Source organism: Lactuca virosa, chromosome 5 (genome assembly GCF_052849685.1).
Source record: "Lactuca virosa cultivar CGN04683 chromosome 5, Lactuca_virosa_CGN04683_v6, whole genome shotgun sequence".
Classification (NCBI taxonomy): Eukaryota; Viridiplantae; Streptophyta; class Magnoliopsida; order Asterales; family Asteraceae; genus Lactuca; species Lactuca virosa.
This window is the reverse complement of record NC_136430.1, coordinates 299028240-299055516: the sequence shown is the minus strand read 5'-3', so window position 1 is coordinate 299055516 and position 27277 is coordinate 299028240. Positions and strand designations below refer to the sequence as shown.

Here is a 27277-nt window from a genome sequence, read left to right as displayed (position 1 = left end):
CAGGTTTGCAAGCCATTAAATTTTTATATATTTCATAGCATATTCATAATATTATTAGGAACATTTTAAATCTCATGGTGTGACTCCCGAATGCTATTATGACTTAATCTTGAATGACCATTTAATTATTGAATGCCAATTTAATTATTCTAGAGGTATGTAATAATCACTATGTTCATTAAAAATATTGAAAATCATATTTTTCAGCTCAGATTTTCAAAAATATTTATGAAGGATAAATATCGTCATTTTTACATCTATTTTAGTGTTCTCATTAAATTTTGATATTTTGTTCTATACTTCCCACATCTTCTTCAATGTTTTAAGTGATCGTTAGATGCGACATCAATATATACATAATAGAATTATTTAATTGTAAATAAAAATGTGTAAAATCTACAACAAAATTCAATAAATAATATTTCATATGAGATAATTGATAAAATGTTGTTGTTTTTGTTCGATGTGTATGGTTAGTTTGGTTCTCAAGATATGAATTAATTATCTTATATTGTCCCGATTAGGGATTCTTAGACATAAACTATTTCAATATATTTTAAATTTAGAGGATATTGAACTACTATCGACGTGAAATATATGTATGAGAGTATACATACATTCACAAGCCTACACACTCATAAACACATATACTATGATTAAGGGATTTTTTTAGCAACATCATAAATTTATATATAAAGTCAAGCGTAATTTTCTTTTGAAAATGAAGAACTAATAAATAAGTGGAATACGGTTTCTATATAACTAATACATATTTATACATAACATTATGGTTTGAATATAAAAAATCTTGTATTTATACAAAAATGTGGTTTTTAAATTAAAATAAAATCTATTTATATGGTTTAAATGTAATAAAAAAATATTTATACAAATTTAAATGGAAAAGGGTCATGATTAAAATTGAAAAAATGATGTTCGATTTGGAATAAAATATAAAATATAAAAATTGAAAAAAATAATAATTAAAACTTTGTGTCAAAATTGAAAAAAAAATCAATTTTAACACGTCAGCATGTCATGTCAAAATGTCACGTCAGCAGACAACGAGTTTGACCGGTCAAGTAATCAGAATTGTTACAAATTGAAGAACACAATATTAAATTTTAGAAAAAACAAACAAACAATATCAAATTAGAATTTTGATATAAACTTAGTGACTTTTATATTATTTTCCTAATAAATAATGAAAATAAAGTTAAAATAAATTAGAAAATTACATATTCATTGGTTCAACTGAGAGAGATTAAATACAAAAACAAAACTAAACAAATAAATAATTAAATAAACTCCAAACGTAAAAACTATCTTAAATGAGACCATTTGTGTAATTTACTCTTGAACATATTTTGGACTTGGTTTCAAAGTCGTTTTTTGAAAAGAAAAATATCAATCTTTTCACTGAACCAATATTTTTAAAATAAAAAATAAATGATTTTAATATTTTCTTTGCATCAAATCGAATGACAAATAATATTAGAATCTTCATTTATGCACACCACGTGCTTGACAAAATGCCAATCCGATTAATCGAGATCTTATACAATCAATCTTTTAATTAATTTCTTGAATAAATGTACACCAAAATTTTGTTAATTATATACTAGTTTATAACCCGTGTTAACCACGGTTATAAAATTAATTAAACTTTTATAATAAAAATTTATAATTATTAATCAGGTATTTTAAAAAGTCATTTTAAATAAATTATTAATTAAGAGATATATCAAAATTTTAAAGTTATTATAAACTTCAAATCTCTAAATATTATTAAAAAAGAAACTTTATGACATCATCTTAAATAACCAGGACCCTTGATTGTGTTTTAATCCTATGTTTTCTACCATTAGATCGAATTGTTGAAATCGTCTTCCCTAAATGGAATGTATTTAATTCCACTAAAAGCTTTCCATATATTAAATTTTCAATTTCCAGTTATAAAAGTTTTAATATTGTCAACTAATTTTATAAAACGTAACTTATATTTAAATTTAGGAAATGTAATAAAGACTATTAAAACTTACCAATATTAAATTGAATAAGTCGGAAGTGCCCTAATTCTAATTCAGTCTATGTTTTTTCTAATTAGCAATCCTCCGTTATTTTCTTCTTATCGACGCGCATGCACACACACACACACACACACACACAAATCCTCCATCCTGATATGTTGAAGCTTCCTTCTTCCATGCCATTGTCATTGTCGTCGCCGACGTCTCCGCCTCCAGCTCCCACTGTTGCGCCTCCGACGACCTCTTCAGGTAATGTTTTCAGCCTGTCTATTTCTCTTGCTATGTAACCGGTCTTCCTCTTTCTCCTAAAGTCAAGGATTTGACATAAAATTTGTTGTTCATCAATATGTCACTATAATTTAACTTATAGTTTGTTCAAAATCCTTGGTAATAATAACAATGAGAAAATTGGTTATGTATATTAATCGATTTGAAAATTGGATATGTATGTTTTAATCGATTTGAAAATTGGTTATGTAACTTTGACGCACTTTTGATTTTCTGAATTAAAGATGAAACACTGAAGTTTCAGAACTTAGCACTCATCAACGTCGGAATTCTGCTACCATTGGGATATCAGAGAGTGAACAAATGCTGAAATAGAAAATTGATTCTAGGTTGGCCTTTATTTTGTAACAATCCTACATTGTTATTATCTATGACATGGTCGTGACCTTTTTGTTTTTTAATCTTTACTTCTTACTACATATTTGAATTTGAATTTGTGGGTGTGCTTATTTACGGGATTCTGAGAAGGATTGCTAAGAATCAGTCATTCCATTCCTTTCCCCAATTCTATCATATCAAACTGTAAACTTTCTTAATATTTCTTTTTGGCAGGAATCTCAGAGTTATCCAACGAAGCATCTTTTATTGTTATTTTCATCTTGTGCTTAAATCAAAATCCTGATTCTTATAAACAACAGGTGAGTTTTGTATAAACTGTTTTTTACTATTTAGTTCATACAAAAAAAAGTTATCATGGGTTTCGTTGCTTATTGATTTGGTTTGATCTATCTTTCTGATCATGAATCAAATCGAAATCTAATAAAAATTATTTTTATTTCATATTTGTTCATTTCGGGTTTTCAAGCATCATGAAATTACATAAGCTTTTTCCTTATGAGCCCTAGGTATATACAACCCCCTTCACCAAAAACTTATTTCAGTTTCAGTTTTGCCTTCTTGATTTGATCCCTTGGATTATTGAGTTTTTTCAAAAGTATTCCTCATATACTTATTTTGTTATATTTTTAGTTCACGGATAAATGTCTTGAATCAAGAAGAAGAAACCACTACAACGACATTTTCCATGTTAAAAAATTCAAATGTTACGGGGCATATTTTTCAGCTATGCCAATGTTCGTCTCTTTTCCTGGTTGCATAAGTATTTTAATTCTACAACTACAAAACCAAAAAAAAAAAAAAAAAAAAAAAAAAAAAAAAAAAAAAAACTATAAATCTTACAAGACATTTTTGATTTGTTTTAATTAGGATAATTATTTTACTTATTATACATTATTCTTTTAGCTAATTGTTATATTATTTTAATTATTTTATATTTATATTTATATTTATGATTTTTATCGAGGATTTTAGAATAACTTAACTTTGATTCAACAAGGTCCATGTTATACTTCAGAGAAAGTTTTAAAAGTCTTTTTAGCTTTTGCTCATATTTACTAAAAATCGTAACTTGATTAGTATCGGTCCATGTAATAGGTTTGTAATGATTTTGGGTTTCCCTTATTCATGAAAGATTGTTTTGGCAGATCATAATTATTATCACTACCAGACAACTGATTTATGTACACACGCAATCAAAATAAATAGTAGTGATTGATCCCAACTATACACAAGCAATCTGAATACTATTTCTTGTAGCATTTTGTATTATAATAATCGTAACATTTTGATTAATTATTATCATATAATCATTTTCTATCTTTTTTTTACCTTAATTAGTGCATATGAATTGTTTTAAACAGGCTGATATAAATGAAGTTGCATCAACATTCACTATGGTAAAAAGACAAAAAGGTGGTGAACTACTAGTCTTAGAATCCAATAAAGATGCTTAAATTCTTTCCGAATCATCTTTAAACAAGCTTGTTGGAGGTGCTGACATGCACAACTTAGAGGTATATTTAAAATAATTTAAATTATGTCTATTAATCTTAGAAATAAATGCAAGAAACATCAACACACTTTCATTTACTTGTGCCTTATACCATTTATACTTTCATTTCTTTAATATACAAATCAATGAAGTACAGCCATCAAAGATACTTTATATTTTATAAAAATGACTAAAAAGCCCTTGTCTTTTTGTAGGAAATGGATCCTCCAACTACCCTTACATGTAATTTAAGACCATATCAATAGCAAGCTCTTTATTGGATGATAGAATCAAAGAAATGTATGGATATTGAAAAAGCAGAAGAAACACTTCATCCATGTTGGGGTGTATATAATATATGTGATGAGTATGATACTTTAAATCTCAAATTTTAATTATATAAAGAAAAATTACTTTTTTAATTAATAAATTATTTACTTTAACAGAATGGTCAATCAATTTATGTAAGTATGTTCTCTGAGGAAGCGACTACTAAATTGCCAAAAGCAACAAAAACAACCATTAGAGGGGTAAGTCTGTTTTACTTAGAATTGATTAATTACAAGAAATATTAGTGTACTTTTACTTCCATTGATTTATTTATTAAAGTGTCATACTTTAATTTCTTCTTGTTACAACATGGTACTTTAAAATCAGGTTAATCTCATAAAAGACCTTATATTTTGTTATCTTTTCCGGACTAAAATCTCAACTTTATTTTTTTTTCTTAATAAGACCATGTATATTTTCATTTTTTCCAAAAAAAAAACCCTCAACTTTCTAACTGTTTCCGAACAAATCCTCAAATTCATTTGTTTTTTCAAAAAAAATCCTTACATTCTACAAGTTTTCAACAAAAATAACTAAAAATGGTCTGATCAGAAAAAACCAAAAAATACAAGGTCCTTTTCAAGAAAAAAAAAAAGTTGAGGTTTAATCTGGAAAAACACAAAATATAAGGTCTTTTATAAGATTAAACCTTAAAAATCCAAATACAAAGTGTAGATTTTTTAAAGTATACTGACGTAATAAAAAAAGATCGAAACTTTAATGTTGTAATTGAGTGAATTCTTCAAAGTAAATTTTATTAATAAGAAAAAAGTTAGAAGTAAAATGTTTTAAAAGAAAAAAAAAAGTTAGATGCTATGACACACAAATGAATGGAAGTATTTAGTTTGATAGTAAATACACATAATAATGATTTATTTCTTTTTTGATTTGATTAAAATTGTATAGATATTAGCCAATGCAATGGGACTTGGTAAATTTGTGATGGCAATTTCTTTGATCCTTGTAAGAATAGAAAAATGAACCCTAGAAATTGAGGGAAAAAAGATTTCATAAAAAGTAAAATAAAGCTTCTCAAAAAATACCAATAGGTGGAATACTCATTGTTTGTCATATGGCTTTGTTGAGTCAATGGAGGGTTTGATTTTTTGTCTTTATATGTTACACTGACAATGGCTTACTTGATTTTGTCTATGCAAAAGATGTAAATATCATTTTCATCCTCCTCATTGAAAATAGCCATGCAAAAAGTAATGTTAACTATGAATCATGAAAAGTCAACCATTTTTTCAGTTAATTTTTTGTGTGTTAATGAAAGATTTGACTTTTAGTCCTTATCTGTTACACTGACATGACATGACAAAACAAGTTGTGACATTGATTGTGACATATGCTCATAATTTACTTACATGATTGATGTGTTGTGTTTTGGAAGGTTTTTGGCTCCTTTGCTTCAGCTGCAACAAGAATTAGGAAAATAGGAATTAGAAGGTAAAAAAGTCAAGTGCAGACTCTGAGACCAATAATTTCATAGTACAAATTTTGAATGGTTTCAAAAGAAACAATTTTACTTAATCTTGGGACCTACTTTTATGAAAGGTACAGCTGAAGATTAATTTAGTGACAAAATTAATTTTTTTCTGATTTTTCTTAATGTTGTGTTGGTTAGACTCTTGGATTTCTTCATGGTCTTTTTAGGTCATCAATATTCATTTTGACATGCTTTTGGCTGCTGGTGCAGGTTGTGAGTCCCTTTCAACAAGGCTAGATCTTCTATTAAATTATTTCTGGTTAATTATGTTCAATGTAGACTTTATGGTTAATTCTAAGTGATTAGACTGTTTTCTATTATAACATTTCGTGAATTATTTTGAATTGTCATATTGTAGGGATTCTTGACGAAATCTTATAGCACTATAATTATATGTAATGCCTAATCGACATATTTACAAGATTAATAGAGCTTGCACATGGACATATGGACAAAGCAATCCAAACTAGAGGTAAAAGGCTACAATATTCTATTCATATTACAATTATATTTTATTTATAATTCCAGAGAAGTGGTTTTGATTTTGGGTCTTCGTCGTGGTTGCTCGATGGTGGAATCGAAACTACCCTAAAAGGTTTAGTTTTAACTCAAACTTGAGCAATGCTTTGGTTCATCATGTTTAGTAACCTCTGAAATTTGCAATTTCCTATTTCACATTTTTTCTATAATTTACTAACCATGTTAGTATTGAAGAATTTTTGCTTAAATTTATTAACCGAACTTACATTTTTTTCTTTAATTTCCAATTTTACACGGTTTGCTTTTAGTGTGGGAAGGGGCAGTTTTGATGAAGTTGCTCTAAGCAAATAGGTATAATTATTGAAATGAGTAAACTACATCATAAGGGTTGTTTTATATTTTTATTTTGATCAAGTGCATGAAGCATCATCCAAATTCCATGCGGCATTTATCTTTTTCTTTAAACTCCTAATAGGTACCGAATGCTTTCCTAGAAGTCAAAAGATGCACAATGTTTATAAGTTTCTTGACTTTACTACCCACTAGGTGCTTGACAAAATTTTACAAACAAACCTACCTTTCCTTTGTTTCTTTTATTAAATAGAGTAGAGTCAAAGATTTGATTTTTTGGGGTTTGGTTGAGATTTTAGTAATTCTTTTTAACAATATTTCACTGAATTGAAATTCCATAGTTTGATATTAAATTAAAATTTGTCTGAGAACTCATCATGTGAAACTTCTTTTATATGTATCATTTGGATGTCATTCTGATACGTAATGGTATGCTTACTTCTCTGTTTTAGTGTCATTATTCATCATTTTCAAAAAATAAGTTATGTTTCATTGTAAGCCTATTAATTATAACTTATATATTGAAGTTTTTTCCTATTATTTCAGGAATTTGGTGGCTAATAACTCCAAATTTGATAGCATAAACACAAGGCAACCATTTAAAGTCTCATTGTATCTGAAATAATCAATGTTGGAAGATGCTACATAGCTTAACTGAAGCTCTTTGTTGGTTTCAGTTTGTTCTTACTTATCTTGATGGGGGACAAGTTCTTATTCAAACAAACCCTATAGAACTCATCAAATATGGTACATGAAAATCAAATACCATTTTTGACTTTCCATTTTTTATTCTCCTTAGTAAAACTTTTGGTTTTTATGTTAAAATCAAAGACCCTTTTCTTAAATCTGATTAATAATCTTTTAAAAAAATTATAATTGGTAGAAAAATGTAGGATTTGGTTTGGATGCAAGAAATAACAATGTACTTTCATTAACTTGTTTATTATAGAGTTATACTTTGGAAAATCTACCAATTTATTAAATGTCATCCATATACAAATCAATTTTCACTATAGAAAAATGTAAACGTAAAATTCCATAATTCGCAATGTCTTAATAATAAAACTGAAAGTATATTGTTGAAATAGAAAGAATTTAATTTAGGATTCTATATTACAAAAATAATTAAGTTTATGTTGTTATTTCTTGTAATCATTTTTTATATATGTAACATCCGGATTCCCAGGTATCTTATTTTAAGTATTTACCTTGACTTTTAGGGAGGGACTCGGCGAGTAGGCGCTCAGACTCGCCGAGTAGGATCACGAATTCTTGTCTGGATTAATGAGGGACTCGACGAGTCGATGCGTGGACTCGGCGAGTCCGCGCTGTAAAGTGAAACCCTAAATCTCAGGGCCTGAGCCCTATTTAAAGGCCTTTATGGCCTCCATTTGCGGCTACCAGTCCAGAGAGAGATACCCTAGCGATTGTGAGCGAGTTGTGAGAGAGTTTGAGCCTTTTTGATCATTTTTGGTGTGATTTTGCAAAGGAGAAAGTGTTTCCAGCAAGGGGAGGTCAAGAGGATTGCATTTCAGTGGGTTTTCGGCTTGGATCTTCAAGTTTGAGGTAGCTATTTGATCCTATCCTTCTGTTTTGCTTAAGGGCATTGAATTTAGGGTTTTCTATACCCTTTTATGGCTTGTTTAGTTGTGTATAGTGTCCCATTGAGTGCTAAACTCTAGATCTGGACCTTTTGAGGTCCAGGGAGCCTGAACCATGCTGCTTTTTGTGGTTCTAGGGAGGAAATGGACATAGGTTGCCATGTTAGAAGGAATTTCACCAAAATAAGCCTTGGGAGCATTGCATGTGTAGCAAGATTCGACCTTTACGTGTTTATTGGTCATGGGGAAGTCATATCTATAGATTAGAGAAGCAGATCTGACCTCAAGAGGTCAGATGAGTGTTGTCATGGGAGGAACTCGCCGAGCCCATAAGGGACTCGACGAGTCGAGTCGAGTTGCCCCGCGATTCGCGACCTGTGATAACCCGTTGAGTGTGGGGTTGACTCAGCGAGTCGAGTGAGGACCAGGGGCGAAGAGGACTCGCATGTACTCGCCGAGTCACACGAATGCACTCGACGAGTCGGGTCAAAGTTTGACCGTTGACTTTTGTTGACTTTTAGGGTTTAGTCAGTGTTTGGACTTATGAGCCATTAGAGGGGTAGAATGGTCTTTTACCCTTCTTAGAGAACTTATAGAGAGGGGTTAGCTTAGCCTTTAGAAGTTGTATTAATTAGAGTAATTATGTATGTGATTAGGCGGAGGCTAGTGCAGTATTTCAGAGTTCGAGGTTTACCGAGTTACCCGAGGTGAGTCTTCTCACTATACTTTACCTAGAGTGGTAATTAGAGTTATGTGACAGAGTATCTTGTATGCTATTTATGTGATTGTGATACACTGCATTATTTCTATGTGATTCATGCCGTGTATGTTCCAGAGTTACAGAGTTAGAACCGGAGGGTCCACAGAGTTAGGACCGGAGGGTCCACAGAGTTACAGCCTCGAGTGGCTAATATGTGTTATATGTGGTATTTTGGGGAACTCACTAAGCATTTATGCTTACAGTGTTGTGTTATGTGTTTCAGGTACCAGTGAGGATCGCGGGAAGGCGCCGACATGATCAGTACACACATGAGGAGTTTTTTTTTACATTATGATCTTGGGATGTGTTTCTATGGATTGATATGGGATACAATGAGATTTTTATAATATCTATGAATGAAAGTATGCTTTTAAAAATGTGAAAAATTGTTTGAAAAATTACGGTGTTACAATATATTAGTTAATACGATTCTAAAAAATGAGTCGCTTTGGGTATAATAGTGTATTGCAAAAAGGTTAAACTCATAAAAAAAATTAAAAAAAGAAATTAGATGTACAATTTAAAAGTTGTATAAAGCATACCAATATTTTATTATATAATTATTTCTTCAATATTTGGTTTTTTTTTTTCAAGAAATAACAATTAACTTTCACTGGTTTTTGTTTATTAAGCATATCACTAACATTTTTTTTCCTAATTATAATATTGTATTTTGAAAAGTCTATCAATTTATAGCAATGCCATTCATATACAAAGCAATTGTTATCTAGGTATGAAAAAGACGAAAGTATGTTTTAATTTGGGTAGATTCTCTAAAATACATTGTCTTATTATGAAAAAAAAAACTTAAATTACAATGTTGAAATGACATGCATTGACATGAATTAGCAACTAAGATTTCATTTGTGACAAAAAATCCGTTCAACTAATAAAACAAAAATTGTTGTCTACAAAGAAGTGTTTCAACGATTATATATATTTACCAATTTCAGTTTATTTTATATATATTTCAATAACATCAATAACCATAATTTTTTTTTATAATTATTGTGCAATATCTATATACAATTCTATGTTTTTTTTATGTGTTCCCCGCGTTTAACGCGGGTGATAATCTAGTTTAACATATAATTACAAAAATATAAATTTGAATTTTAAAATAAGTTGTCTAATATATCTACATGATACATGGCATAATATTAATGAGGAGTTGTATTAAAATAACCTTTGCCAAAAGGATATTAAAACTATTCATTTATTAGAATAGGGATGTGAAGAATGATTTGACTTAATAAAACATGTTTAAGAACATTTAAACCTATTATCGAACTTATAACTGATTAAACTTCAAAAACAGTTTTCACGATCTTAATTATCGATCCAAATACAACACAAATACAACCAGCGTTTAAATTACCTACCAAAATCCCTACTCTTCTCACAACATCAAATACAAAACCACTTAAAAGTCGATAAGTTTCCATACTTGAAAACAACCAAACCCAAAACAATTTACAACTTTTACTGCACAAAGTACAAGTAATTGTCGTATCATTGCTCAGATTTCAACCATTACCAATATGAATATGATAAAGAAAAATATTTAACCTAAAAACATGGCGTACTACTACCCACCAACTACCAACAAGAAAACTAAAAAGCTACAAGCTTTTTTACTCCTTGAAATCATCTTTGTCATCAACAGGAATAGGTTGGTTCCTCCAATAAACAGCTAAAGCACTCCCACCAAGCTGCATTCATCATAATATGCCACGTCATTAAATTATTTTCTAGATTAAAATAATAAAAATAAAAAAAAAGTCCTACAGTCAATACGAGGGAGGTAAATCACAATGTCCACATCTTACACCTTATTTATGGATTCTCACTTTCTTACTGCTAAAAAGTTTTGATCCGACAAAAACCATAAAAAGTTTTTAGGAAAGAGAAAAGATTCTTACAGCCATGCAAACGACGCTGACAGCAGAAGGAACAGCTACAAGAGGGTTTGTGAAGTGTTTTTGAGCAAGCAAAAACCCAAGGGCCGAGCTCTGTGTAAATTCAAATAACCACATAAACAAATCAGCAAACTGGTTTGTAAATTCAAATATGAAGGGCAATTTCGTCTTTTGCACAGACAAGAGATACAGAGGTGCATACCAAACACAGTACAACCTGTTCTGTCGTATCCTACCTTATACCACTTGTTTAAGTGGGAAAAGAAATTATTTTTTCTGTCTCATTAACGTCAGTCACAGTCACAGTCTCAGTCCCAGTCCAGTGCATACCAAACACAGTACAACCTGTTCTGTTCTGTCGTGTATTGGTCTGTGTAATGAATGAAAAGAAACAAAAAAAAAAAAATACGAACCTGCATCCCGCATTCTATGGAGATGGTACGAGAGGTGGATTCACCAAAAGATAACTTGGAAATGGCATAACCGATGAAAAATGCCGCCCCATGGAGGGCGGCCACAGGAAGAAGCAACTGTAAACCTTGTGTTTTCAAAACATCCGCAACTTGTCCAATCTAAAAAGTAAAAACAAAACATGTATCCCAAAATATATATATAAAATAATGATTTATAAGAATTTTATAAAATTAAGGATATGATAAGGATTTGTATTGAGGGAACTAACCGGGCTTGCACAAAGAAGAGTTGTGAGGATAACTCCAATCAAAGGTGTCACCGTGATGATTTTTGAAGTGAATTTTGGGAAGAATTCATTCATCAAGACTGCACCAAGAAAGTGAATTATAATATATTATATAACAGTTTTTAAGTAAACGGTTATTTTTTATTCGGTGTTTCTTCTAGACACAAGGGTAAAATGGTCATTTACCTTCATTCAATTAAAAAAGAAAGAAACAGACTCTTAATCTGGTAAGCTATATATGGATATTCCTTGTTGAGTTAGTGCAAAAAGAACGACTTTATAGAGAAAGTTAAGGAAATGATGTTTTCCCATTAAAAATTAAGTTTTTACAAAATTGCCCTCGATTTTTTTACTTTAATTTCATCAAGTGTGTTGTTATTTTCTCAAAAAAAAAAAACAAGGCCTAGGTGGCAATAGTAGAACATTGCTAGATAATCTTGAAAATAGATTAAAAAACGTTAAAATTACCTCCAAGAATTGTGGGAACTAAAACAACCTGAAAAGTGCTGATTGCAAGACCCTGAAAAGATTCAAAACAAGAAATTAAATATAGAAAATGAACTTAATATTATTCATTACGTGTGGGCCCAACCCAACCACTTACAGCTGCATCAACAGGAACAAGTTGACCAGCTAGAAGTTTGGTCAACAATGGTGTCATGATAATAGCTCCAATAGTTGAACACCTGTAAAAAACACCATAAAGAATTAAAGATTACTTGTTAATATCCTCATCATCCATATAATCACACAACATGATGGTGGTATTTTAAATTTTTGCATATACATTTAAAAGATTAAAGCTTTTCACTACAACAATAACGTGTGTGCTTTAACATAAAGAAAATGGCCTAATGTAAGAAGTTTCTCTAACAAGTGATGAGTGCTAAATGGAAATAATAGCAAAGTACTTTTGTTGATTTGTTTATTATAGCATTGTAGTTTGAAAAATCTTCCCAATTTAGCAATATCATCCAAATACAAAGCAATTTTCATCACTCTGATTGAGTAGAGTTTTCAAACAACAATGTTGTAATAGGAAGAAATGAAAGTAGGATGATATAATACAATGCCTTTACAATAAAAAACTGAAAGTACATACAATGCTATAATAGAAAGAAACAAAAGTAAGATGATATAATACACAAAAGAGGAAGTAGGTTAACAATAAATACTTTGAAAATACTGAATTTTTTTTTTTAAAAAAAAAAAAAAAAGAAAGAAAGAAAAGGAAACTTACGTTGTCATGAGAACAGAAAGTGCTACATTTCCTTTTGATATATAAGTTGCAACATTTGATGCTTGTCCACCAGGGCAACATGAAACTAGAATCAAACCAGTTGCAAGTGGAGCTGATAACTTTAAAGTCTGTTCATACAAAATTCAAAATTTTTTATATCAATTAACACAAACAGAATGTAAAGATAGGGTAAAAGCTATTGATTTTCTTATATCAAATACAAATGAAATGGAAATGATACATTATATTATGATTGATAAGAAGCTAGGGCTTGTTTCTCTTAAGTTTTGTCTGGATAACTTAAGGAAATGGAAGGGAAAAATACTTAAGGGCAAATTTGTAAAAAGGTACTGACTTTTTCTATTATATTGTTCTTTCTGCATTAAGTAAATAAGTAAGTAATATGCATAGTCACATACCATTGCAATCAAGAATCCCAAAATCGGTTTGATCAAGTATTGAGCAAGAAACCCTACACCAACCTGAAAAAACCAAAATCATATTCATCTTTAATATGAAAAAATCAAAATAGCAACATACTTCCATTGATTTATTTACTACAGCATCCTAATTTCATTTCTTCCTATTACACCAATGTACTTTGAAAAATATTACCATTTATAGCAATGTCATCCAAATATGAAACAAATTATATTGTTTGATTGGATACATTTTTCAAAGTATAATGCCTTATAAGAAAAAGAAATTGAAAGTACAATGCTATAATTGGTAGAGTTTTCAAAGTAGAATGCCTTAATAAGAAAAAATAAAAGTAGGTTGCTATTTTTGGAAAGGAAAGAAGAGCATACAGTCCATGGATTCCTTAAACAGCGTCTGAAGTCCTCAAATGTTAGTGTAAGTCCCATTGAAAGCATGAGAAAACCCAATCCAACAGTGAAAAGATCTGTTTGTAACCAAGTAACCTACATTTTCATTTGATTTTTCACTCAAACAATTTAATCAAGTCACATTTTATTTTTTTATTATAAGGGCCAAAAAATGTAGACACAAGGGTATACTTACAGCTGAAGGCTTAAAGATCCCAATTATTGTTCCTATAATAACCTGTCAATGACATCAAATACGAATTATTGTTTTTTTCCCCCATTAAGTTTTGTCTGTATAAATGATATTTAAAAGATACTTAAAGGGGGAAAGCCTCCTTTCTCTGACTTTCTCTGTTAAGTTGTTCTTTCTGCATTAAGCCAAAAAGAAACACTTGTATACAGCTTACCAGATTAAGTCAAGTCCCCATTAAGTACACTTAAAAATGTTGAAAATGTGATGATTGATGAACATGTTTTTTTGACATACCCATAAAGGAAAAAGGGTCGTTAATGTTTCAATTATTCTTTCATATGTTGACATTCCACTTGAGGTACTTGCACTAGAAGGAACCTCTCCTGGAACATTTGTTGCTGCTTGACAAACAATCTTCGAACTCCTAACAACAAAATTAGACACAATTTGGTAAAATTAAGATTAAAAAGTGATAGGAATGAACATTGATCTTTCTTTGTTAACATTCAATAGTGTTTGTGGCGACTTATGTCCTAATCTTTCTTCATAATTTCAGACTACAAGCACATAATAAACAATGAAAACAACTCAACAAACACATATACATAAACACTACCTGGAAGCTGAGGATTGAATAACTGCTGGAGTGAATCGCTTATTCTGAATAGCCAAACTTTTAACATCACCAGACGAACGAACCCTACTTTCAAAAGCTGAAAATTTTCACAAAAATTCGAAAAATCATGTATCATATATATGTGTATAGAACTATAGATACCCAATGTACTTCAGAAGCAAACAAGATACGAAGTAAAGAACACCCAATTCGAAAACTAGCATAAAAACTGATCGAGTACATACAAACATGGTTGTGAAGTCCTCGTGGGGGCAAATCGTATCTGGGTCTTTGAAGAACAGCATCGCGTGATTGAAATTTACAATCTTTAGCAACAATTCTCGAAATAGACGCCATTAAAGATCTAAAATAATTGGTGGGGGTTAACGAGGGTTTATTTGAGCATGCCCTTTGTTTGAATTGGGCAAGTGAAGAGAGTGAAATGGGTCCCTAGATTTACAGAGAAGATATCCGAGAGGATCGTGGAAATCAAAGGAACACCACACATCAGATTCCGAACCAATCCAAAACCAAACAAGTTTCTCATCATATGTTACTATCACAATGGAAAATTGAACATGGTACAAATTATAATGCTCGTTGTACTACTCTATTATGGCCTTGAAATTGAAAGTTTGAAGTTGCAACTTGCACCTTGCAAGTATGACAAAATGTAATGTGAAAATTATCTCTTTTATTAGGTGTTTTATATATTTTTTATTATTTTTATTTTTATTTTATCTATTTTTGATAAAGAAATACATAGGCAAATTATTGCATATGGTTTTGATATTTATGATTATTGCATTTTTTAATGAAATGTTATTTAAGATTTAGATAAGCGTTTGGTTCATATAATGTTTTTTAAGGAATTGAAATCAATGAAGGAATTAGAATCCGATGGGATTGTAATCCAATTCTATATTATGTTTGGTTTGCAGGAAATAGAATTTGAATTCAATATCATATTTTGTTTGGGTGGCGGTGGGTAGTGGTGGTGGTGACATGGGTTATGGGTGGCGGTGCCATGGGTGATGGATGACGGCGATGGTTGTTGAGGTGGCAGTGTCGGTGGAGGAGGAAGTCATGATAGCAGTGGTGGTGGTGGTGGTGGTGTCGGCAGCAGTGGTGGTTGTGGAGGAGGTGGTGGTGGTGGATGCGGTGGCAGGTGGTGGCAATGGAGTTTCATATGTAATGTAAAAAAAATGTAATATGGTAATCTACAACATTCTCACGTGAAAGGAGATTTAATTCTCTGTTCTTTTAGATGGAAGGAAAGTTGTACTCGTTTGAGAATCCAATTCCTTTTAAAAGTTAACCAAACATAGGAAAGTGTTGGAATTAGATTCCAATTCCTTCTAATTCCAAAGGATTCGATCCAAACCAAACACTACCTTAAAATTCTGTTGACCTAGGCCTTTAAGATCTGATTAGTCTCTTACCTAAGATCGTTTTATGTTTTTTAGATCATGATAGTAAGAGCAGATCTTGATTGGAAGATCCTACCAAAATAAACAATTCTCATAATTAGTTGAATGTCTTGTTTGTGTTGTGTTTATTATAACTCGGTGTTAATTAAGATATTGATGGTGAAATCAACTTTAACTTTTAGCTATAATTCTTGTACGTGTTAATTAAGGTATTGACGGTGAAATCAACTTTAACTTTCAGCTATATAATTCTTGTAGTTACAAACCACAAAAATTAGACAGAAAACATCTTAGGCATAAAAAAATAATAATAATAATAATAAATAAATAACAAGATCGCCGTGATTGTGTATATCTAAAGACATACGATCACAAAGAGACTAACATGAGTGTCACGATGTTCGGACTAATTCGATATGAATAGATGAAGTGGTGATGTTTTTATGAGATTTTTTGTGAAATACGATAGGCTACTTCAAGTTAAATGAACGTTTTTACCAAAAAATAACATAAGTTTCTTTAGTCGATTTATTTTGAACAAACAAATTTATATTATATACATATGTTGATTACAACCAAAACCAAATCTAATCTTCTTAACCGGTAGATAATTCGATTAAAAACAACCACTTATAACTTATAATCATTGGTTTTAACTTTCAATAGCTATGACTTGTTTAAACTAATTTTTGAGCTAGCAATTTCAAGTTTTAACACATGAAATAGACCCCGTTTTATAATTTTGTCTCTAATGCATCAAAGGGGTAGAAACTACAAAGAATCGAAAATGGACAAACTTGTCCAAAGTGTAATTTTAGCACATACCATTTCTTAAATTGTTCTAATTTAAATCATGTGTACATCTTTAAAATCCAAATCATCCTTACCAACTATACAACTATCTATGCACAAAGTACAACAATTGCATTGTTCATGTAAAAAAAAAAATCAAAAAGAACACTAAAGTTTTCAAGAACGAACGTTTTTGTACTTTATTTACATTTACATTGTCCAAAACCGTTCATTCTTGCAAACTATAACATTTTTTGTGACATTTATACAAGGACGATAGTTGGTTTTGAAAGAAAAAAAAAATCAAGGACCAATGAAGCTTTTGGCTCTTCTCGTAAATTTTTTCACAAATTTTGTATTGGAAAATGTTAAAGGAAGGTCGTCATCGGTACCCTCTTCATTATTATTATACCAGCCATGCCAATATTCACCGGTTCCTTGTTTTACTTCGTTTTCCGTGTCTCCATCCGGTGCTTCGGGTTCTTCTGGTATATCTCGGTATAAATGTTTTAATATAAATAATGCAGTGTCAAGGTCTCTCCAATAATTTCTGCATCATGTGTCACAGTCAAACAAAAGTATAATTTCTTTTTTACTTAATGGACTTAATGAAGATGCATGTTTCCTTCACTTAATGAGCTTAATGGGTTAAACACTTCATCTTGGACAAAATGACTTCATGGGTTAAGCCTAAAAAATCTTCTTAATTACCTATAAGCCTTTCTTTTCTTCTCCAAACTCCTCTCATGTTAAGATTTGATTATTATATTTTAAATTAATGAATATTGAGAAATTTGTTTTTTGGAATGTAAAGGTAAAAGAAAACTGGTCATTTAATCTCATTCATATAGATTTTTCGGTCTAGAAAAGAAACAGACCTTATATATACATCAGTTTATCCCAACAGACATCATTATCCATTCAGTCACTTTATCTATACATGACATAATGAGGAAAAAAAGAAAAAATGTTTCTTTTTTACTCGATGCAAAAAGCATGACTTAATAGAGAGTCAGGAAAACGAGGCTCTCCCTATTAAGTAACTTTTTACAAATTTCTACATCTTTCTGTAAAAAGTAGAAAATTTAATTTCACAAGTATTTAATGGTTGATATATACTTACGTATGTGCTCCCACAGCGGATATGTATTGATGCTGAAATGTTTTATCCTGCATTATTCAATTTTAACGAAAGAAAGTGAAGTTCACAAATCTTTTATCATTTTGAATCATTTTATAAAAAGACTAGTAAGAAAATGCATACTTGAAGGACATGATCAATTCGGCCATCTTCACTCCGTGTTAACTTCTCCATCATTATCGAACCATATGATCTCTCCACTACTTCGGGCTCTTCTGGTGACTCCACTAAGGGTAAAAAGGGAATACATATGTATATATTCAATAAAAAAAAGTAAGGTAAAATAATAAAATATATATATTTATTAAAAATGGAAATATATACTTGAAGTACCTCCAACGACATCACCATCTTTCACTTGACATAGTGCCAGTACTTTACCCTACACATGATATGTTTGTAACAAAAATTCAAGTACGAGTGTTTGAAAAGTCAATAAAAAAAAATCATAAATTTGAAATGTACAAATTGAACAAAATATCAGTGAAAAAATACACACCTTTACTGAGCTCATGCGATCCATTACCACCTGAGAACTTGATGCAACATCTTCTACAAATTCCTACACCATTATTTATAAAGCAATATCACAGTGAATGCTAAAATCAACAAGGTTGTTAAGGCTATTTTTTATGATGAGGATGAAGAGGGTATTTATGTCTTTTGGACAAATGAGAGATCGAGAAAGAGACCCTATCCCACCTTTTTTATGTCATGTAAAGTGGGACCTACCTGGAATCCAATATGCAGCCTCTTTCCACCTTTATGATATGGAATGATGACTGGACGTGAATTGACATAATCTTTACAAACAAGTGGTTCTACTCTGTAATAAAAGAAACGGGTTATATCACTACTAAAATTCACCCTAATGAAACTAAAGGGATTAAAGATACCTATATGCCACTGGATCAAAAGGATGAAAAATGTTGAACATTTGTCGACATGATGGCATCTCTTCATGTACATTTTCATTGTTCCAATAGTCTTTTCCTTGACCTAGAAAAAATAAAAATTTAAAAACCATGGTTCCCAACATCTCAACATAATCATTACGCCATTTACCTTTATCTTAGTTTCGTGAAAATTAAAAAATAGATTAATAAAAGACCAAAATTGTAAAATGCAACTCATGAAAAACAAGCAAATTACCAATTCCTATACGGACATTACGAAGGGCAAGAAACACACCAAGAGGAGACCCAACCGCATAAAATGTATCCACCTGGCATCAATCTTAATTACAAGTAGGAATAAAAGCAATAAAAAACTAGAGAATATATGTAAAAAAAATAAACAAATTCATGGGTGTTACCTCGAATTCCAATTTTGTATACTTTATAAGAGGTGTGTAACTCTTCAACGTTTCATTTTTGCAAGATGATGAACCTTTGGAAACTTTTTCTAGGTCTTTAATTCGGGCATTCAAAATGTCAATCTGCAAGAATGAAAGCCGTATTTATTAGGAAAAATGAAAAAACAAAAACGATTGCATAAATGGAAGCCCAAAACTTCATTACCTCTTCCCTTAAAGATTTAATTGTGTTATTTTCATCATTGTGACAATTTTCCTCATGAATTCGATTTGAGCCACTAGCTAAAGCTTCACCATGGTCAGATCCAACTGCAACTTGTTCTATCAATGGAAGACTACCATGTTTCTTATGATTCCTAGTTTCTGAAAGGTTTGATTCTTCAACACGCATTTCAGGAAGTGAAGATTCCGATTGTACCCTTGTGATGTCCTTTTTAGCAGAAGAAATAATCGTGTTGAAATCCTGACCTCCTGAATTGGAGGACACGTGGCAGCTAGAAGACGACTTCATGTCAGTCGGTGTACAGCTTTCGTATTTAATCTGATCTTTATATATCCACTCCATTGGAAATGGAGAGGTCAAAGTCTCTTGATGACATAAAATGTCATACGAAAGAACACTTCCCAATGAATGACCATATAAGGAAACCTGCAACCTCAAAGACCATAAAAATAAGTCAACAACATAAAAAATAGAAAAATGAATCTGTAATTAAATGATAATAATAATAAGAACATTCACCTTTCCATCATAACCAGGATTTCTCTTGATGAACTTTAGATATAACTTGTTTAATTGAATGGAAACCTGTGGAAAAGCGGAATGTAACGTTAAATATAAAGATGACGTCAGATATTTAATTTTTATTTTTTAATTTCAATTAAAAATTTTCACCGAGTCAATAATATCTTGGCAGTAGATCGGGCTCATGTAGTACAACACATCGTGAACAGTTGCGCTTAAAGTTACCCTCAATCCACGTACACCAGGTAATGTACATTTTTCTACAGCTGATTCACCACTAAGTTTCAAATTTTTCCTCCACTGTATAACCACAGATCAAAATCATTTTACAAAAATAAATAAATAAATAAATAAACAAGATGACAACCTGGCATGGAATATAAAGAACTCTTTGAGTTCCACGTTGGTAAGGTGTCAAGTGTTGTTCTGCAAGGCTAGAGGTGACATGGCGAAATATGCCAACATCATCAACTAAATTAGCTTTCTCCAACCTTTGACCAATACCATGAACCATAAAAACTACATGTCCAACTGGAACCTATAATTATAAACATTCAAATTCAAGATCAAAGCCTTGTTTCCTTGACTTTCTCTATTAATTCATTTTTTTATTTTTTTTTGCATTACCTGTGAACAATAATCATCCATGTCTTCCTCCTTTTGTTGACGTAACTCATCCTACCAATAATTTTTTTAGTATTATTTACGGGTGAAAAAAGTTACAAAATTAAATAAATTTTAGTTTTACTTACCTGAGTTGGCTTTGGTGAACGAGAGGGAGGATACCCACGCCTTAACTTAATCCCAATCCCACCTAACTTAACAATACTAGAGAATCCAGAAGCATCTACATTTAACCATGCCTCCCACGTGTCATCTTCTCCAGTAAAAAGAGCATGCAGCCCCTGAATACAACAAGTTAATTATAAGCCTAATAAATTTTACCATGGTTAATTTTAAGTTGAAACACATGTTATTCACAAAATAATTAGTATCAAACACAAAACATACTGGACTTGACCCTTGCATGTCAACTCGTGCTGCAAATAGTCCAGATGGTTGAAATGTTCTTCTACGCCAAATCTAACACAAAACACCCAAAAAAAAATTAATTTTTAAAAAAAAAAAACAAAAGAAAGAAAGAAGACAGGTGTGATTAATTACTTACCCTTCCACGATAAGCAAACTCCAATTGTTCAGAAACATCCTCACGAATAGGAAGCCAATCAAGACCTCCTTTACGTGCAAACCAATGGCCTCTTAAAACCCTACGATTATCTCCATCCCAATAAACAGGGAAACAATGTCTTTTCACCAAGTCTACCTGCAATAAACAAATAGAATATAAAATTGGGTTGAAGAATTTTTATAAGAAATGTTTTATAATTATAACGTTACCTCGTATAAGCCTCCTTTCACGGGGACACCGACTCTGTCTTCATCATCTGGTTTGGTTGATCGAGAAGTTTCTAGAGAAAATGGTTGTAGGAGAGGGTCGGATTTGGAAACTGAAGCAGGAGACCCTTTTGGACCTTCACTACACTCGGCTAATTCTTTCCACCAAATAGACAGCAATTCATCTTCTTGCTGTATATGTTGTAAGGGAATTAATTTGATGAGTTTAAAGATTTTATTTGGTGATTTGAAACAGAGATGATGTTACCTGTAAGAATGATGCCTCTATTGCAAGAGAATCTCGCATACCAAATCGAAAATAATCACTCTTTTCTACTGTTTCTGCACGTGGGACATTAGCAGCTACTTCTGTACATAAGCAATAGAAGAAAACACAAGAGTAAATGGCAATTTCTGATCACTAACATCTTCATTGGCTCTTCATAGTTTGATAATCATGATCCTAAATAACTGAAGAGATTGTTTAAGGTTGAAGAGTTTTTATGAGGTTTTCAACAACTAGCTATCGTTTATAAAGGGGTTGGCTAAATGGACAATCATAAACATATAACATCACAAATACCTTTGTAAAGTAAGATAATTTCAACGAAGAACTCACCATTTTTCTCCATGGCAACCTTACGGAAGTACCACCTAACATCACCCCCGTCCGATGGGCTTTTGGTCTGCGCAAGATACTTTTGTCGCCCCTCACACTGCTGTATCTCATCAGCCAACCTCCTAATATTCGACGGCGTATTCCGTAACATATTAGCAGAGTTTTTCCCATCTTCGTCGTTGCCACCGGTTTCCCCCATTGATGAGAGATAAGATGGCTCAAAGCAAATTCAAATTCAGCGTTCCGGCAATTTATCATACAGTTGTTGTGCACTACGAAGAAACGGACATCTCTGTCTAATAGAAATGCACCAAAGTCGAACAAACACGAAAAAATCGAATGATTCAATCAAGAATTCGTTGAACTGGGTCTGATTGAAAAAACCTGAGGAAAATTACGAATATGGGAGTTCAGATTATCCAATTTCTATGAAGAATCATGATGATTTCGGCTTGACGTGATGAAGAGTATCAAGAATGTTGCGTGTCAATGTGGGCAAATCATTGAAATCTACGATAAAATTTTGCATGTTACGCGAATGGAAAGAGAGGAAGGGGATGCAGGTTGAAATGGGAATTCAAAAATAATTAATCCTCAACCTTTGAGACTGGTATCGCTTTAGTCCTATCACAAGATGAGAAGAAGACGTTCGAATCCCTGCGACAGCAGGGAGAGGGAATGGATTTGTGGTTTGCTTCTTAATTTCCATAAGGGCCCATAGATCCGATAACCGGTTTATCTTAAATAATCCACGAAACTGAGGATTAATTATTTTTGAATTCCCATTTCGGAGTTTTGACGAAATAAAGATTTTACGATTTCAAAAATATGTCCGAAATCCAATAAACAATTCCGGAATTTCAAGATTTTTTTTTTGTTTTTTACGAAAATCTAACAAAAAATTGAACAAACATAATAAATATGAAATATATATATATATATATATATATATATATATATATGATATTGTGACATAAAATTAAACATTGAACTGAAAAGCAGTGATATTAAAAATAAATATTTCGGATATAAGTATAAAGATTTCTTTGAAAAAATTGCAAAAAAATAACTCCGAAATTTGGAAAACAACTCGAAATGAGAGCATTCGGAAGAGTTGTTATTTTTCAAAAACTGGAAAAAAATATTTTCTTTGAAAAGCTCATTTATAATTGTTAGATTACTTAAGTTCCCAAATAGTTAAGTGTTAAATCATTAATATGTCCAAATGATTAAAAGGCATGAGAATTTTAAAGATAATGGTACCATTTTAATCAAAACAACTTAAAAAAACAAAGATTAACACAAAAACACGTATATGGATACAAAAGTGATCTAATTTGATAATTAAACTCCAAACAATCAAATACATCATGTTGTTTAGAAAAATCCAATTCATTATCACCAAGAACCTGTCTCATATTTCATTTTATTTTTTAGCAGAGCAAAAAAATCATCCAAACTTTCGTAATAGCCAATAAACACATGGACACAAGTTTTCTAGCATTGCGAATCATTCGTTAAGCTTTCTATTGTTTCTCAAATTTTCTAATTACTCTTGAACATTATATAACTCTTAAAATTAGCAAAGTCATGAACAATAACATAAGTAATCGTTTTATTATCCTAGTGTACCGGTTTTAACAACAAAAGATGGTTTGTATAAGCAAAAAAACTCAAAGGGATTTTTTATGTCTTTTATCTTCTGAAATTTTTGCTAAAAAAACAAACACCATCTTAGATTACTTATTATTTGTAGTTTTTACGATCATAACTAAACACTATGTTACATTTTCTTATAAATCTTTTTTGTATGTTTTATAAATTTAAGTTACTCAAATTTAAATATAAATAAAAAAACGCAAATGTCATCCATCACAAAGGATTACAAATTGTTTCATTTTTAGTAAAAACTATGGTTATATTATCCCGTTTTGCGGGGGTCGTAATTTGTAAAATTTTTATTGGGAGTGTACTATTTTTTGTAATTTTCTTAAACATATGGATCGTTTCTGTAAAAAGAAGTATGAACATAGACCTTTTTTGTAAATTCCAATGACAATTACTGTAATTTATTTTATACACAGAGACCAAACCTATCAATCTAAAATAATAATTATTATTATTATTATTATTATTATTATTATAATTATTATTATTGTTGTTATGCATAAATAAGGTCTTCATTGCATTGCATGGGGTACACCTAGTTCTTAAACATTCTCAAATTTCTCAAATTTATGAAATTTCTAGTTTCTCTCGTTATTTTGATATCCAATTCAATTTAAGAATACAGCCTCACATGTCTTCGACCACCCCAAGATAATGGATAATAAAAAAACAGTATAAAAACTTAAAATTTAACCCAAAACAATCCAAATTGTTTTAAATAAGCACTCGCTTTATAAAACATTCACAAAAATGTCTTTAGATTAATAAAGGATGTCTGCGGTCATAAATTATAATATCGTAGCGTTTGCATGAAAGGAATGGATCACGTCAAACATATAATAGCCGAGCAATGTATACATATAGTATTGCGCATATGTAAAACACAAGTCAAAAGTATATCATATATTAGGGACAAGTGTTCATGAGGTAGAGTACTCACCTCAGTTGTGTAGTCTATCCTCCAATGAATTCTAATAAGATATAAAAGGAATATGGAACATCCATATAACCATAATAAGACATATAATTAGCACTAATCCACTGAGTGATATGCTAATTAGGTTGCTACACTTAATTAACTCTTATAAACCCTCAAACATGCATTGTTTATCTCTAAGGCATCAATGGATGTAACTAGATGCCTTCCCGATGCCTAAAGATCAGGTTTCAAGATTCTTAAGGTTGGAGGCAGTAGAGTACATGCCCCATGTCTTTTACAAAGGGATTTCACATGGCTCATCTGAATCATACTACTCAATGCTTTAGCTAAAAATAACAACCTACTTTGCTAAATTTGATTTTAATACTTCAAACTCCATTTTTAATGATTAAGCTACATTCTAACTTAATTTCGCGTGTTTTAATACATTTATATCATCATTAACACCATTGGATCATGGATTAAAATGATCATTTTGTAAACGTCATTTATAGACTTAAAACTTGAAATGGTTGCTAGTTTACTTTTTTTCATCCATGAAATGTATTGATGATGATATGAATCAATTCCTAAACACATTGAGAACTTAATAACATGATTCATTTCTAAAATACAAATGAATTTATGGCTGTTTTGTCAATTTTGAACTTAAAACTCCATTAAAACACTGAAAACTTTCATTCAATCCAATATATGAGCTTAATATCATGATCTGGATTTAAAACCATTGAAATATATTTAAAACATAATCTAAAACTAGAATTCGAATTCCAGTTGATCCATAAATAAAATCATGCATCTAATGTTTAAAACCAGGGAATTGAGTAATTTAACCCTTATAAATGACTTTTTGACATAAATGACCAATTTCTTTTTTTTTTTTTTTTGAAAAGAAGCACATTCTCCGGAACACCTTGTTCCGGAGAGATCTCCGTAATTCCAAAGTATGGTTCCGGACCATGGTTTCAGAATACAATAACCTAGGTTTTTTTTTTTACGTGTAACATGTGACTTTTCTTTTAGCATATGTTTTGGTTTTATATAATGTATAAGTTTTTCTTTTATAAAATGTTTAAGTTTTGCTTTTATAAGATGTATACCTTTTAGTTTTATCAAATATAAAATGCAATTAAAATCAACAAATAACTAATAAATACATAAACTAAATAAAAGATGTGTCTGTAGGTGGTAATACAAATACGATGTTTAAATTATCTTTGTCCTTATACCCAAAAAAAATTTGCTAGTCGTTTTCGATAACCCAAAGCCCATGGACTGGTTTTACCTCTATAGAAATCGATTTCCCGATGATCAACGCCTCCATGAATCAACACAAAAACACCCCACAATCCCCTCTCCTAGATGTATAAGCTTCTCAACCTTATTGAATACAGTATGTAGTTGTTTGTATAAGCTCATACACATATAACAGACACATAAGACATCCTCCTAAATCCTTAGTCCTAATCTAGCATGCAGTTCTAACACACATATCATAACATAAACTTGTATGGGTAATTTTGGAGAACTTTCTTGAGCTCGGCTGATTGCATGCACCACACCCCTTTTCTTCTTTTTCAAATTTATGTTCTCTTTTAAAAACTCTTTTCTTTTTTTTTCTAGAAATTCTTTTCTTTTCTCAAAGCTCTTTTTCTAAAAATGATTTTCCTTTTGAAAATTTTCATACCAATTCCTCAGTTTGAGTCCAGACACACCCGAGAGTGTGCCCGAATCCCTCAAACCAAGGCTCTGATACCAACTTGAAACATCCCAAAAATCATGACCAAAAATTTCTTTTTAAAACATTACTAAACCATAGTATCAAATCATTTCAAACATACTAAAAGGGTTATATAACAAATCAGAGTATCTTTTCAAAACACTTGTCCATTTTATCAGAGTAACATACCAGGCTAAAACTTCTTGGTGTGTGCAATGCGATCATCCCGAGCTCTTCCCTCCGCTACCGGAAGTACCTGAAACCAAAACTGAAAACCGTAAGCACGAAGCTTAGTGAGTTCCCCAACCTACCACATACCACATACTGCAAGTACTGGGCCTCACCCTCTACCTCGGGCCCCGCCCGACTTCGGATTCATCCAACAACAGGCCCCGCCTGCTCCAGGACCCGCCTGGCTTCAAGCCCTGCTCGGTGTACAGATCTGTTTCTCTTAGGCCCCGCCTGTCTCTGCGCCCCGCCCGCTACCAACAAATACAAGCATATAACATAACACATATCATAAAGCTAAACATACTCTACTGTACTACTGATCTAAGGCCTCGCCTATCTTGGGCCCCGCCCCTGTCCTGCTACTGGTGAGTCATGGAACCCCGTCCACACTCCTGCTGATAGTGAGATACGGAACCACGTCCATACTCGGCTAGTGATGAGATACGGGACCTCGCCCGACTCACCTCTCTACCAGGCACATACAAGTATCACAAAGACAACAAGTATAACTACACATACACTACTAACTCGGGTACCACCCGACATCGGACCGAAATCCGGAACATATAAACTGCATCGGGCTAACCCCGGTAACGAATCTAAATTCGAACATATCCCAATAAGTG

The 27277-nt window shown here is 31.4% G+C and overlaps 2 protein-coding genes across 3 annotated transcripts; both read right to left on the bottom strand.

Annotated features, from left to right (window-relative positions):
* Window positions 1-10461: 10461 nt before the first annotated feature.
* BASS2 (Sodium Bile acid symporter family) lies at window positions 10462-15320 on the bottom strand. The gene is made up of 13 exons (XM_079051604.1): window positions 14901-15320; window positions 14656-14752; window positions 14334-14463; window positions 14043-14084; window positions 13829-13942; window positions 13439-13501; window positions 13020-13147; window positions 12384-12465; window positions 12248-12299; window positions 11762-11859; window positions 11493-11651; window positions 11083-11172; window positions 10462-10872 (listed from the first exon to the last, which is right to left on the bottom strand). Exons 1-13 carry the CDS (start codon window positions 15010-15012, stop codon window positions 10795-10797), a joined length of 1245 nt encoding a protein of 414 aa, XP_078907730.1. The 5' UTR covers window positions 15013-15320; the 3' UTR covers window positions 10462-10794.
* A 1565-nt stretch (window positions 15321-16885) lies between these two features.
* LOC145110801 (phospholipase SGR2-like) lies at window positions 16886-22782 on the bottom strand. Of its 2 annotated transcripts, none has more exons than XM_079047115.1 (20): window positions 22093-22782; window positions 21742-21842; window positions 21477-21665; window positions 21247-21402; window positions 21090-21161; window positions 20831-20983; window positions 20706-20756; window positions 20446-20616; window positions 20229-20378; window positions 20076-20141; window positions 19539-19982; window positions 19334-19456; window positions 19171-19243; window positions 18915-19017; window positions 18751-18844; window positions 18518-18580; window positions 18343-18400; window positions 18142-18245; window positions 18001-18047; window positions 16886-17427 (listed from the first exon to the last, which is right to left on the bottom strand). In XM_079047115.1, exons 1-20 carry the CDS (start codon window positions 22289-22291, stop codon window positions 17181-17183), a joined length of 2664 nt encoding a protein of 887 aa, XP_078903241.1. In that variant the 5' UTR covers window positions 22292-22782; the 3' UTR covers window positions 16886-17180. The 2 variants fall into 2 exon arrangements, with proteins under 2 accessions (XP_078903241.1, XP_078903242.1); XM_079047116.1 differs by having other exon boundaries at window positions 16888-17427; window positions 18352-18400.
* Window positions 22783-27277: the final 4495 nt, after the last annotated feature.

Coding starts and splice junctions, on each gene's coding strand:
- LOC145110801 (XM_079047115.1), bottom strand. CDS start 22,291: ATGGGGGAAACCGGTGGCAACGACGAAGATGGGAAAAACTCTGCTAAT. Junction 20,984..21,089: donor ACATGCAAGGGTCAAGTCCA/GTATGTTTTGTG, acceptor TGTTGTATTCAG/GGGCTGCATGCTCTTTTTAC. Junction 18,845..18,914: donor TTTGATCCAGTGGCATATAG/GTATCTTTAATC, acceptor CTTTTATTACAG/AGTAGAACCACTTGTTTGTA.
- BASS2 (XM_079051604.1), bottom strand. CDS start 15,012: ATGGCGTCTATTTCGAGAATTGTTGCTAAAGATTGTAAATTTCAATCA. Junction 12,300..12,383: donor TTGTTCCTGTTGATGCAGCT/GTAAGTGGTTGG, acceptor GAATCTTTTCAG/GGTCTTGCAATCAGCACTTT. Junction 11,860..12,247: donor AGTTCCCACAATTCTTGGAG/GTAATTTTAACG, acceptor TTCTTGGTGCAG/TCTTGATGAATGAATTCTTC.